General features: G+C 36.0%; 1 protein-coding gene across 1 annotated transcript in view; it reads right to left on the bottom strand.

Moving 5' to 3' along the window:
* LOC127840601 (uncharacterized) overlaps positions 1-14,531 on the bottom strand; it is a 28,164-nt gene that overhangs the window by 3,304 nt on the left and 10,329 nt on the right. Inside the window, exons 3-8 of the mRNA XM_052369009.1 lie at positions 11,542-13,056; positions 4,253-4,723; positions 2,740-2,970; positions 1,975-2,193; positions 1,049-1,121; positions 311-421 (exon numbers count right to left, since the gene is read on the bottom strand). Of these exons, the coding sequence (XP_052224969.1) occupies positions 311-421; positions 1,049-1,121; positions 1,975-2,193; positions 2,740-2,970; positions 4,253-4,306 (688 nt within the window). The 5' untranslated portion in view covers positions 4,307-4,723; positions 11,542-13,056. The remainder of the gene's footprint in view (positions 1-310; positions 422-1,048; positions 1,122-1,974; positions 2,194-2,739; positions 2,971-4,252; positions 4,724-11,541; positions 13,057-14,531) is intronic.

Here is a 14,531-nt window from a genome sequence, read left to right as displayed (position 1 = left end):
ATACACATAATGGTGACATGCAGCTATTCCAAACTGTGAACTTTTGTAACATGCATTTTTAAAACTTAGAGCTCATAATAACATTACAGAACAAACTATAGAATATCAATGTTGATATCATTTCACTGTAAACTGTAAATGCGTATTATAATGGGTGACGTAGTTATTTTCCTATACAAATCCTTGAACCACCTTTTAAATTAAAAAAAACGGTCTTATTAAAATACGACTAATTCCAACTTTGCTTTTAGGTTGGGTTTAGGAAAAAAGGACCTATAACCTATGCCATTATTAATAGTAAAGGCTGTACCTGCGTTTTCTCTGACTTCCACTGCATATGCTGGAAATGCACAATATCCCGGACTTTTAAGAACCCGGATTTCTGTCCCACCATTCTTTCCAATAAGGCATTGGAAAAGGGCTAAATTAAAAAACGTCCACAACATATGACCGTGTTGTTGAATTTGTTCACACAGAGTTCAAACCGCTCGTTAAACTATTGATAATAATGTCTCGGATGGTTAAACACATCCGAATACAAAGCAATGTGTTGTGGACAATTTATCATGAACGTACACCCTTCATCTTGAATGGTATACTATTACTTTCGGTGCCTACTTCAATGTTAAATTATGTTTCCTGCTGAACAAGTATTTGTCATCGTAGCCCTATTATTTCGTCCAAAAGTAATATAGTCATTTAAAAGCTTGTTTTGAGCCATGATCACTAACAAATCTGAAATCACACACCTTCGTATTATGCGTTCTATAGATATTTTAAATAACAATTTGACTAAATTTTGTCATAATAATCTTTTTGGACAATCCTCTTATAATGGCTAACGAACTAGCAATAGATATGCAATATCGGATTTAATAATTATTATTGTTAGCCAAAACGTTTTACAGGAGTGTATGTATTTGAAAGTCCTTTATGATAAATATGCATTATTTTTAAACAAGTTTTAGCACCTCTATAGGACTATCTTGCATTTGACGCATTAATCTTTTCATACATTTGCAAATTGCCTAAATACATCAATATGTACCTGCTGTGTTAATAGGATGCCCAAGTTTATGTTTGCCGTTCTCGCTACGTCTGAAAGCTTCATTTTCAAAAGCCTGCAAACAATTGATATCACTTAAACATTAACGCGTATTTATTAACAATACTTTAAATTAATAAACTGAAAATAAATGAAATGTGTAGAAAACTCTGACCGACATATATAAGTATTTAACATGTCCCAATAGGGCAGTAAAAAGCATGTTGCAGTAAAAAAAAATACGTTACGAGAGTTTTATTACAAGTCGTCCCGTAAAATTCTACTTTCTACGTTGCCGCTCAAACACGGATATTTCCTACATGTAGACGTTAGGTGATGTCAGGCAAGCTAACCTTCCATAAACTATTGCTCATTGGGTCATTGTCGACCTGAAATGGCTTGAAGTCAGCCGATGGTGACTAAAAGCCGATTCATGTCACCCTAGGGTGACTTCTAGCCGATTCTAGTCACCCGGTCAGCTTGAAGTCACCCCAGGATGACATGAATCCGCTTAAAGTCATCCTAGGGTGACAAGAATCTGCTTCTAGTCACCCCGGGTTCCTTCAAGCAATTTCAGGTCGACAATGACTCAATGATTTAAACTATTGTGTATTTTAATTTACACTGATGTTCAATAACGAGCAAAACATATATCTTCGTACATGTATATTGAAACACATACAATTTATCTACACTTTTTTAAAGGTTAAGAAAGAAAGTACCAAAACTAAAATCAACACGAAACTAAGTACCCGACAGACGGATATTGATTATGACGGATCAATTGTGCAAAAAACATTAACATCTGACTTCGAACGGACATACTCAGTGGCGATACGGGCATTGTGTAGAGCATAATAACCAATGTACAGAGTATATAGAACCAACTCTACCCTAAACATAGCCATGACAAAAATACAAAATCTTACGCTGTAAGTACGCGTATCATTTGTGTGACAAATGAATTTCACGTCTTTGACGCTTCCCCCCGGGTTGATTTTTGAAAATTCCTCCACGGTCTCAAACATAACGAAAGCTGTTTCACGCCAAGGATATTCAAGAGTACCAACACCAAGAGCTGGAAATGCTATTGTGAAACACTTCAATTCCACCGCCAATTTCAAGCAGCTAATAACAGCATCTTTTATCTGCAATATACAAACGCTGAATAACAACAACGAAATCGGGTCGTAAACGATATGGCATTTTACCAGAGTGCCTAATTATTAAACTATTGTCGTAGTGCAAAGCATTCTGCATTATGCCTTACATAAATAACGTGTAATTAACAAGTATGCACTCATTTAGACTGATACAATAATTCTTGACCAGAATGTAAACATGCACTTATTTAGAAAAAACACACTTAAAAACACATATTACGAACAAGACAGACATAATTCACTAGTATCCCATTGTGTGCCTACAAATTCATCATCTGTAAGTTTGAAAATGGAATTGGGGCTAAAATTTAAATATGCAACATGACTTATTCAAAGGTAAAACTTATTTACAATAAACAAGCGAAGACGTTTTATGACCAATCAAACAATTTATTTAAATTGTCCTTACTTCAGAAATAACAAAATACCTCACTGGCACTGGCTTCGATTAAGCGTTATTAAATACAAGCAATTTGTTTGGTATGTGTAAAGCTATGCTTTTCTTTGAACACTAACAATCTAAAGTTTTACCATCTTGATATTGCCTTTGTACTTGTCTAGAGCAATGTGAAAAATGAAGCGGATTCCATGTTTTGCCAATTCATGTGCTCCGGTGAAAGCGACAAATCCAGGTTTAATGCCATCAGGGTACTTAATCCGACACTCATCCTCAAGTGGTTTACCACCAGCGGCACTGATTTGTAGTGCACAACCGCCCTTAAACTGTAGCTTTTTATCACAGGAGTTTACAATTACGCATGCCTGAAAATATTGTAATTATATTGTCTTATCAAACCAAATATTTATCGGTAAAATGTAAACCAGAGCTATCACCAAAATGCGATTATAAGTCCTCAATTACCGATCATAGACGGATATATACCTTGGCATGAGAATAACTTCATTAACTAAAACCGTATAGATGTATACGTTGATCCCATGACAATATGCTTGAGACAAGAGATGTTTGTAAAACATGTATGCATCACCCAAATGTTTTTAAGTTTTCAATGATTTCATTCCTTCACAGTAAGATATAGGCTACTTATATCAATATATGAGTAATTAAACTAGTTTGTACAATTGAATTTGGCAAAAACATAGTGCACACAATGTTTACTTTTGGACGTAAGCAAATTTTAAATGTTCAAGTAATATTGTCGCCGTGGTGTAATGGATATGGTGTCCGCCTAGCGACCGGGAGGTAACGGGATCGACCACCACCGTGGGAGCGTTCTTTAGATCTCCCTCAAAGACACCGAGTACTGGTTCTAGGCCTAGGAAACGGACTCGAGAGTGTTTATATAAGCCTTAGGCTTTCGATGAAATTGAGCTAAAATAAATAGGTTTAAAATAAGTAATATTGTAAAGGTTTGCTAGTCTAGCAACAACCAGAAGCAATGATGCACACAGAAATGAAGGCAAACAATGCCAAACATATTAGTTCAAATGGTTCAAACAATAACAATGGATATCACTTTTTAATGGAACAGAGAAACATCTGTGTACAGCTATTATATCTGCAGTACCAATTTAAAGTAAGCAGTGACTTCCTCCGGCAGGTTAAGTTCGATAATTGTGTTCAAAGCACATTGTTATAATACATGTTCAAACCATTACCTTAGTGGTCAGTATGCTGCCAATTTCCACGCGCATTCTGATAGAATCACCTATGCGAAAAGAAGGAACATTTAATATGTACATGTATATGTTTCTGATCAACCAACTGAGTTACATAAGTGCACGTCTTTGTAAGTAAAAAAAGACATTTAGATTGCCGTAATTATTTAACACCCTAGCAAATAGATATCGAGTGATACGATTGAGCTATTCATTTCACATTTTAAACATCGATATATCAACGAAGGTTAAGATTAAAACCTTTAGTATTAATGTTCATAGCAATTAACATTTAAAAAGGTGGAATAAACATGCATATAATGGAAATTGATTGGTAATGTTTGGACAAAAAAGACGGACACAGACTGTTAAATTCAAAATAAAAAACTTCGATAGTTTTTTCGCAGTTAATAACTACACTTACTTGATTGCGACATTTGTTTTGGGAGCGCCTTTTGTAGTGGAAATTCATCTGCATACACACGATCAATTATAGCCTTCATCGCGTCTGTTTTATTTTTGCCGACGTGTATAATGAGCTTTTTCCGATCGTTTGGCAGACATGATCGCACGCGCATAAAGCCTGCCAGTACCATTTGCCGCACTAGGTCTTCTTCCTCGCTCCCGATGCCATCTCTTAAGCAAACATTGGTGTAAATACTTCTGTATTTCTGCTGCTGCGCAAAACCAAACATGCGCGTGAACGCAATCCTAATTTCTCTATTGCGAATGGTGTCAAGTATGTTGTTGTCGATTTGTTTTGCAAACACAACGGCCCAAATGTCCTTGTATCGCACTCTTCCATTAGAAAACGAGCCACACACTTTGTGCGTATAAATGTCGTTTAGGTTCGGAATTTTAAAAGCCGGGGGAAAAACGCTACGCAGTGGATGATCTGCAAAGAAAAATGATATAAACATATTCAAACCAGTTAAATTATCACATAGCATAGTTTCGTTTTTCCTTTTAATTTGCACGGAAGGTGACCATTCGTAACAATATTATAACAGAAAGTTATAACTTGCACTATGTTTATATATATATATATATTTAAGAAAATGCTTATGTCGCTAAATAAACAGATCATTTATATAGGATGCAACTCTTGCACCTACGTACTATTGAGCGACCATTAGCAGATTCTTATTAAGTGATTTTTCAGTCATTATTTATTGTGTTGAAGTTAAGCATAGCTATTGTTTGGTCGTATTTGTTTTTATTAAGATCTACAATATGCTGTTGAACTGTAAATATGAGCGAATGTCAATGGTGACTTAGATTTTTCTCCAACGGATACGTATATAATATGTATTTTAATTAATTAAATGTTTTTTCATTCGTGATTTAAAATCTAATAATAATCAAATTATAAATATATCGAGGGAGTTACGTTCTATTCGAAAGTGTTGTTTGCTAAATTGTGCTTAATTTTGTAAGTTATTTAATATTTATGAGATCATTCAAACATTTAAACAAGAGTTCCGCGGTCGGAGATGACCGCATTGAAGCCGGATTTTTGATTTAAATGACAGGAAAGTACCTTTCGTGTTTTTGTCAATGCAATACTTAAATTACTGAAATATTGTTCAAAGGTCAAAATGAAATGTAAGTACTTTTCAAGGCATGAGCAAACCTTGTGTTATGTTTTGAATGCATGCATATACATGAACAACAATAACATTTAAGGTCACAAATATGAACTTGAATTGACAATTAGGAAAGTTTGATCTCAATTTTTTTATTAGCAAATTAGTAACATATTGTTTGAAGTTTCCATCAATTTCATTATCAAATGTAAACCTTTACGTCAAGTTTGAGATTCTAGGTCCAAGCATACCAAAGTTATAACAATTTTAACATATTAACATTGAAGGTCACAGTGACCTTGACCTTCAAATGAATGACATTGAAATGAGCAGTGGTGATCTTCTAGTACTGGCCAACCTTTATGTCAAGTTTGAAGACTCTAGGTACAAGCATACCAAAGTTATAACATGGAATAAGAACTTTAACATTTTTACCTACCAAAGTTATAAGAACTTTAACATTTTTACATTCAAGGTCACAGTGACCTTGACCTTAGAATGAATGACCTTGAAATGACCAGTGGTCATCTAAGTGTGCTTGCAAACCTTCATGTCAAGTTTGAAGACTCTATGTCCAAGCATACCAAAGTTATAACAATTTTAACATTTTAACATTTAAGGTCACAGTGACCTTGACCTTCAAATGAATGACATTGAAATGACCAGTGGTCATCTTCTAGTACTGGCCAATCTTTATTTCAAGTTTGAAGACTCTAGGTACAAGCATACCAAAGTTATAACATGAAATAAGAACTTTAACATTTTTACATTCAAGGTCACAGTGACCTTGACCTTCAAATGAATGACCTTGAAATGTCCAGTGGTTACTTACTAGTTCTGGCCAACCTTCATGTCAAGTTTCAAGACTCTAGGTCCAAGCATACCAAAGTTATAACAACTTTAACATTTTTACATTCAAGGTCACAGTGACCTTGACCTTCAAATGAATGACCTTGAAATGTCCAGTGGTTACTTACTAGTTCTGGCCAACCTTCATGTCAAGTTTCAAGACTCTAGGTCCAAGCATACCAAAGTTATAACAACTTTAACATTTTTATATTGAAGGTCACAGTGACCTTCACCTTCAAATGAATGACCTTGAAATGACCAGTGGTCATCTGTTAATCCTGGCCAACCTTCATGTCAAGTTTGAAGACTCTAGGTCCAAGCATACCAAAGTTATACCATGAAATAAGAACTTTAACATTTTTACATTCAAGGTCACAGTGACCTTGACCTTCAAATGAATGACCTTGAAATGACCAGTGGTTACTAACTAGTTATGGCCAACCTTCATGTCAAGTTTCAAGACTCTAGGTCCAAGCATACCAAAGTTATAACAACTTTAACATTTTTTATATTGAAGGTCACAGTGACCTTGACCTTCAAATGAATGACCTTGAAATGACCAGTGGTCATCTGTTAATCCTGGCCAACCTTCATGTCAAGTTTGAAGACTCTAGGTCCAAGCATACCAAAGTTATACCATGAAATAAGAACTTTAACATTTTCGAGCACGCCGCCACCCCGCCCGCCCGCCCGCCCCCCCGCCCGCCCGACAACATCAATCTATAAGCCGAGATTTTTTCGAAAAAAATCCGGCTAAAAACGGTGTTATTTGCCGCCTAATACAAAATAAACTAGAAGTGGAGCCGACGCGTATCGCCACGCCGCATAGATGTTATATTAAAAGGCAATTTGGGTGGACATGGTCTTTGTTGGTGGGGCCCCGGGGTGGGTAATATGGGCATGGATGGTCAAGATAGACCGTTTTGTCATAAGATATGTTTCAGTATTAATTTGCAGTCAATTGGTGAATAAATGAAGAAGTTATGTTCAAACAAAATTATGGGTGGGCGTGATCGGACACTATCTCCTCCGACACTATTAGCACTAGAACCTTGAAACTTACACACATGGTAGCTATGAGCATATGTGCGACGGTGCACTATTTGGATTTTTTATCTGACCCCTGGGTAAAGAGTTATTATCATGTGCGTCGCATGTTGTTACTTAAATGAGTTGTTTTTACCCATAATTTACCGATAACTTTTGACCCAGGGGTCAAATCAAAATTCCAAATTGTTCAAATTGTTTTAAACCTATCGCAGGATCCAGAAAAGTTTGACGGACAGACAGACAGACTGACAGACTGAGCGCAAACCATAAGTCCCCTCCGGTGAAACCGGTAGGGGACAATAATGATAAACTTTTAAAATCACATAATTTTGACAACATATGTGTCAGTGTATTGATAGTTGTTAATGCCTTAAGCTACTAATGTTTCCAGTAGCCCATCCGACCGTATTTTTGTTTTAACGCCAACCGTGTTTTCATACTAAAATTGTACTATACCACAGTTTGTTACGAAAACGATAAATTAAGCGTTTGTGTTTGTATAATCTGCATGAAAAACTAGTAAGTGTGTGTGTTAGTGCATTTCGAAGTACATGAGGTCCTTTTCGAGCCTGGTGCTACATTATATTTTACCTGGAGTATGCTCGAGCACTCCTTCATAATTAGCTTACTAGACTTACGAAAGTTGAGACAACTTTTGAATTGTAGCTGCAATTTCCAGCTTATTAGTTTTTGTTGACAGTTATTCAAGTTTGGTATGCTCTTATGCTGGTGTGTGTGTGGGGGGGGGGGGGCGGAGTGCCCGGAGGAAACCCACCTGTCCGGAAGGGTGACCACCTTCCAAACTCACATGCGCCGGGAACGGGATTTGAACCCGGTTCGCAGAAGTGAGAAGCGCATGTACCAACCACTGCGCTAATCGGACAACATAACAATATTTAATTGCGCTCGTCACGCTGTATAATTTATTGAGACAGCAAGGGCCTGAAATGGGAGCTTTCGAAAGGTAAACCTATTAAAATGTATTAATATACCAATTACATGACACAATTACTTACGTGTGTTTGGTTATATATGGTAATGTTTTGAATTCTTCCAAACTGCCATTTATGCACTAAAATGTTGTAACCCCCAAAACAGGCCTTTTTGTTTAAATACAAAGCCCCTTCCAGTGTTTTTTTTTATCTTACAGCCTCAGCGTTTAGGATTAGGAAACATAGCGCGATTAATGAAACATTATTAATAAATTCATAAATATCAGTTTTCCAATTGATTATAAGAGCATAGGTACCTGCATTTTTACATTTATATTGTTAAGTGGAAAGAGAATATATTGCTTTGAAAGTTACTCATTAAACCCAACATTGAGTTTATTGGGAATGTTTGGCTTTTCAAAGGGACACTTAGACTGGTTAGATGTTGGTAAAAACATTACTTTTTGCCATTGGGACGTAGCCTGTAAGAGGCTGAGTGTATATTTGCGCAAAACTACCACTGCAATAGCATGCCTTTTTGAAATACCTTCCCATGTCATATGGCTTCATGGATTAAACACAAATACTCGTGCATCGCAATACACACTACTAAAATCTAAACACTAATGATACGAAGATCCTGGACCTCGTCTTTTATATAAATAAGTATACGACAATTTTATCAGCAATTCAAACTTTGAAGAAGTTTAATCACTGAGCGTCAATCGCAAAAAATGAAATAATTCAGCGATTCAATGTTTTCTCTGAATCTTAAATGACGTTTATTTAAGGAACAGTTATATGATAACTATAACTATATATTTTAGGCCAAGGTCTATGACTGCCATTATAGTACATCTTTTCTGAGGTACAAAATGTATAAAGTTTACAGAATAAGAAACCGCCGAAAAGGTTTATTAATAAATCAAGATCAAATAATAAACAGTTCCTTTTACCAGTTTATTAAGGAGAAAGTTCATTTACCTAATAAAGGTGTGTTAACACAACCTATCATAAAAAACAAAACAGAAAAGACCCAAACCCAACTAGATCTACCCATACTTTCTAACACGTTACTAGAAACATATATTTTGTTTAGGCTTAATGAAACTACGTGCATTTATAAGTTAGAATGTAATAATAATAATCATGCCTTAAAGGGGCCTTTTCACAGATTATGGCATGTATAAAGGTTTGTCATTGGATGCGTTATATTGATAAATGTTACCATTGGATCTAAAATGCTCCAGTAAAAAATCAAGAATATTTTTTTTAAAGTAACCCTCAATAGGACTCGAACAACTGACCCCTAGAGTCCTGAAATAAAAGGTTTACCAATTAGACCACTCGGCCATCCCTTATACTTTAAATAAGCAATCCTCGCAGCTTCACAAAATATAACGACAACAACAGAACTCTAGAAATGATTCAATCGTTTCGCGTTGCAACGCTTTATAATTTTCAGGTTTTCAAATCGTCAAACAAGGGCTGTTTGTAAAACATGCATCCCCCCATGTGGGCTGTCCGTTGTAGTGGCAGCCATTGTGTGAATACGTTTTTTGTCACTGTGACCTTGACCTTTGACCTAACAACCTGAAAATCAATAGGAGTCATGATCAATATACCTATGAAGTGTCATGATCCTAGGCAAAAGCGTTCTTGAGTTATCATCCGGAAACAATTTTACTGTTTAGGGACACCGTGACCTTGACCTTTGACCTAGTGACCTGAAAATCAATATGGGTCATCTGCGAGAAATGATCAATGTACAAATGAAGTTTCATGATCTTAGGCGTAAGCGTTCTTGAGTTATCATCCGGAAACCATTTAACTATTTCGGGTCACCGTGACCTTGACCTTTGACCTACTGACCTCAAAATCAATAGGGGTCATCTTCGAGTCATGATCAATCTACCCATGAAGTTTCATAATCATAGGCATATGCGTTCTTGAGTTATCATCCGAAAACCATTTTACTATTTCGGGTCACTGTGACCTTGACCTTTGACCTAGTGACCTGAAAATCAATAGGGGTCATCTGCGAGTCATGATCAATCTACCCATGAAGTTTCATGATCCTAGGAGTATGCGTTCTTGAGTTATCATCGGAAAACCATTTTACTATTTCGGGTCACCGTGACCTTGACCTTTGACCTAGTGACCTCTAAATCAATAGGGGTCATCTGCGAGTCATGATTAATCTACCTATGAAGTTTCATGATCCTAGGAGTATGCGTTCTTGAGTTATCATCCGAAAACCATTTTACTATTTCGGGTCACCTTAACCTTGACCTTTGACCTAGTGATCTCAAAATCAATAGGGCTCATCTGCGAGTAATGATCTATCTACCTATGAAGTTTCATGATCCTAGGCGTATGCGTTCTTGAGTTATCATCCGGAAACCATTTTACTATTTCGGGTCACCGTGACCTTGACCTTTGACCTAGTGACCTCAAAATCAATAGGGGTCATCTGCAAGTCATGATCGATCTACCTATGAAGTTTCATGATCCTAGGCGTACGCGTTCTTGAGTTATCATCCGGAAACCATTTTACTATTTCGGGTCACCGTGACCTTGACCTTTGACCTAGTGACCTCAAAATCTATACGGGTCATCTGAGAGTCATGATCTATCTACCTATGAAGTTTCATGATCCTATGCCTAAGCGTTCTTGAGTTATCATCCGGAAACCATCTGGTGGACGGACAAACATACAGACAGACCGACAGGTGCAAAACAATATACCCCTCTTCTTCGAAGGGGGGCATAACAATGCATATATTGGCTATTTTAGAGCATGGTTAATGTTCAGTATTACTGTTTCTTCACAAATATCATAACTTAAACGAAAATCTACGGATTTTTTAAAATTTTGTCAATTTTCCGAAACGCGAAAAGGGCACTTTAAGATACCAACTTTTAAAAAAAGTTTTGGGGATGCATAAAACATCACTTAAACGTCTTTGGTCATACTTAACTCGTGCTACGAGTACTATTTTTTGTGAGAGAAATGCTTTAGGGATTTGCATTGATTATTATGTGTTTACTTGAATCATTTGTAGAAAATACAACTGATATGTTCACATATTCAATCAACGCATAATGTCTCATACTGTGAACATACGCGTGTTGTCAACTTAACCTTTTAACGTATATGACTAGTGCAATAAATAACATTTATAATTGATTAAAACTTGTTTCCATATAAAATACATACGTTTTTATATCGGTAAATGGGCTATTAAAATACAGTGCTTGAAATTAAACACTTGTTGGTTATGCAATACGCATACCTGTATTGCTACATGCTTTCGAAAGCGAAAACAGTTTGTCATCGACGAGGTCTACAAACAGGTCCGTGGATAGGTCGATATCACCTTCCTTAATGCAGATATTCAAAGCACCGTACGGGTCCAGCCACTCTACCTCACGCGCCTCATCGCGACTGTTCTCGTTGCGTGTGTGCACTCTCCAAGAACATGAGTTATCCGGAGCTAAATACTTACACTCAGTGTTCAAGCTTTCCAACCACTCGCCTTCAAACTTTACTGCTGTATGCATGTCTTTGATCAATGATTTTATAAATGATTTGCAATTTGCGACATCATTCTTACAATTACCTCGTAGAACGACTACTCCATTTTCAACGTGTATGTCAACATTAAACTTGGACTTGCATTGTCGTTTACATTCGTTTCCTTGCTTGGTAAAGAAATCAACCATTAATGATTGCCCACTACTAAGAACATCACTAACTTTACCAGTAACACATTTCTCACACAGTTCACTAACGTCTTTTCGATAATCATCCGTGCATACAACAATGTTTTTATATTCATCAAGCCATATCCTACATTTATTTTGTTGCGAAAATCTTCGTAAATCTGGTGAAATTGGAGCAGCTGGAGTGAAAAAACATATAGATTTTTCTATGATGATTCGCAATTGATCATTGGCAGGCTGTGTGTACAATATAACTTCATTATTCTCCTTTCGAAAGTGGAATTTTGGCGCGTTCATTCGCAGCGTTTTACATTTCGATATTATATACTCATTGAATGACTTGCTATTATTACCGTTCTCGTCAAAAATAAACATGCATGCGTCGCTGCTACGATCAAATATGACCGTTGATCGAGAGCATCTTTGAAGAAACTTTTCTATAAGTTTTTGAGCCGTAGTGTCAGCCTTACCCTGCCATATGAAATTTAAAAAATGATAATCTGACTCAATTTCCACTTTTACATTTGGGAACAAGTTAGGAATAGTTATTCCCAGTAAAAACAAATTTTCTTTATACATGTTTGTTTCCACACGTTGGATGTCTGTGTATCCGATTTCTCGTAACGTGTTATGCATATGTTCTTTATTTGAGGCAAAACAAATAATTTCATTACCATTAGAAAAAAGTATGGCGTTCCCATTCCTAATCAATTCTGGTTTTCGTTGCTGCACTGTCCTGGTTACATTTACTGCTTCTCCCAAATCAAGGTTAAACTTGAAAATAGAATAGTTCTTCAGAAAGTTATTCAAACAAATATCTGCAAACAATGATTTGAGATCGTTCTTTTGTTTGGATGTTTCAACAGTAATTAAACACGTTTGCTTATTGTGCTTTTGTGCATAACTAACGTTTAAGTCATATCTCATTAATCGTGACTTTAAATCTTGTAATTGACACGTTAGCGCATACTGGTATTTGCATATCTCCTCCACATCCGCAACTGGTGTTGTACTCTGTATACTTTTATTCACAATGCATTTTATCTCTATTGACTTCCAGGCTGATGATATCCAAGGTGGAAATGCTGAAAACAGATAGAACAGTATGGTTTGGCATAAGCTGAGTTACCGACAGTATCAGGATATTGAATTTGTTCTCCAACCCTACATTACATGATGCTTGTTAGAAAGCTGTAAAACAAATTGGCTAAAAAACACATTTAGGATTTACCCAACGCATTTAAAGTTTTAAATACAAGCTTCCGTGAACATATAGGCATGATGTGCTGATAGTATCCATCAAACGATATATTTCATATTGTAATGTTGTGAAAACGCTAGTGGTTTTTCCAGTGTTTTTCTTGTGGAATTTGACAATTTAACCTGTAATTATTCCTAAAAAGTGATATTATGTCATTTACGGGAATAATAACTCAATATTTATTAATGACTTTTGCTTAAAGAATATACGAATAAGACTGCATTTTTTCTGCCGATATTGCAAAACTATATGGTTATCCAAATAGTATCAGGATATTGCAAAAGTTATGGCCAATGTTAAAGTTTGACGCAAAAAAAACCAACAGACAGGGCAAAAACATATATGTTCCCCAGTATAGACTGGGAAACATAAAAATAGGATATCAACCAATTCCATAATCCGTATACTTATAATCGTATGTAATATCAGGATACTTTTCGGATAACCGTATAGATCGGCAATATGGGCAGACATATGCAGGTTTATTTGTATAGTCTTTTAACAATAGTCATTAATAAATAATAACTTATTATTTCCTTTTATGCAATACTATCGCTTTAACTTAATAATTACCAATGTTATATTAAAAGATCCACAAGACAATGACTGGTAAAGTACTAGCGTTTTGACAACATTACACTATGCAATATCGAGTGATGGCTTCTATCAGCATAGCCTATATATCCAATGCAGCTTGTATAAAAAAAAAACTTAAAAAGCGTTCAGCAAGTTCTAAACGTTGTTATTTGTTTAGCCATGTTTTATAGCTTTGTTTAACTAGCACCATGTAATGGCGGGTTGAAGAACAATATCCTAATACGTTCATATATTTGAGGGCACCGAAAGGGTACCATAAAAGTCTTATATTGCTTTCTCGACAATTCGTTTTTGTTGTGAACGGTAACATGGAAAGGAATATATTTAAAAATGTGTTAAAATATATTGGACTTATTTGTGGAGACACAACGATAATTACTCCATCCATGTATCTCAGATAACATGTCCTGCTAAGGTGAGCTAAATGCATTCTTGATCGTCATTGTGTGTTTGTTTGATTAACAGATTGAAGATAAACAAGTGTTCTGCGGTCGGAGACATATGCCCCTCTAAACAGGGCTTTAAACTAGTGACCCTTATTTCAAAAAGGGTCATATACTCTCCAAGACCAATGCAAATGTGAAGCATCCGGTCAATCGGTCAATTCGTTGATGAGGTATTGATCGGAAACAATTTTCACACTTATTGTGACAGTAACCTTGACCTTTGACCTAGTGAACCCAATTTTGATAGGGGTCACCT

This window comes from Dreissena polymorpha, chromosome 8 (assembly GCF_020536995.1).
Source record: "Dreissena polymorpha isolate Duluth1 chromosome 8, UMN_Dpol_1.0, whole genome shotgun sequence".
Lineage (NCBI taxonomy): Eukaryota > Metazoa > Mollusca > Bivalvia > Myida > Dreissenidae > Dreissena > Dreissena polymorpha.
This window is presented reverse-complemented; position numbering and strand designations above follow the sequence as displayed.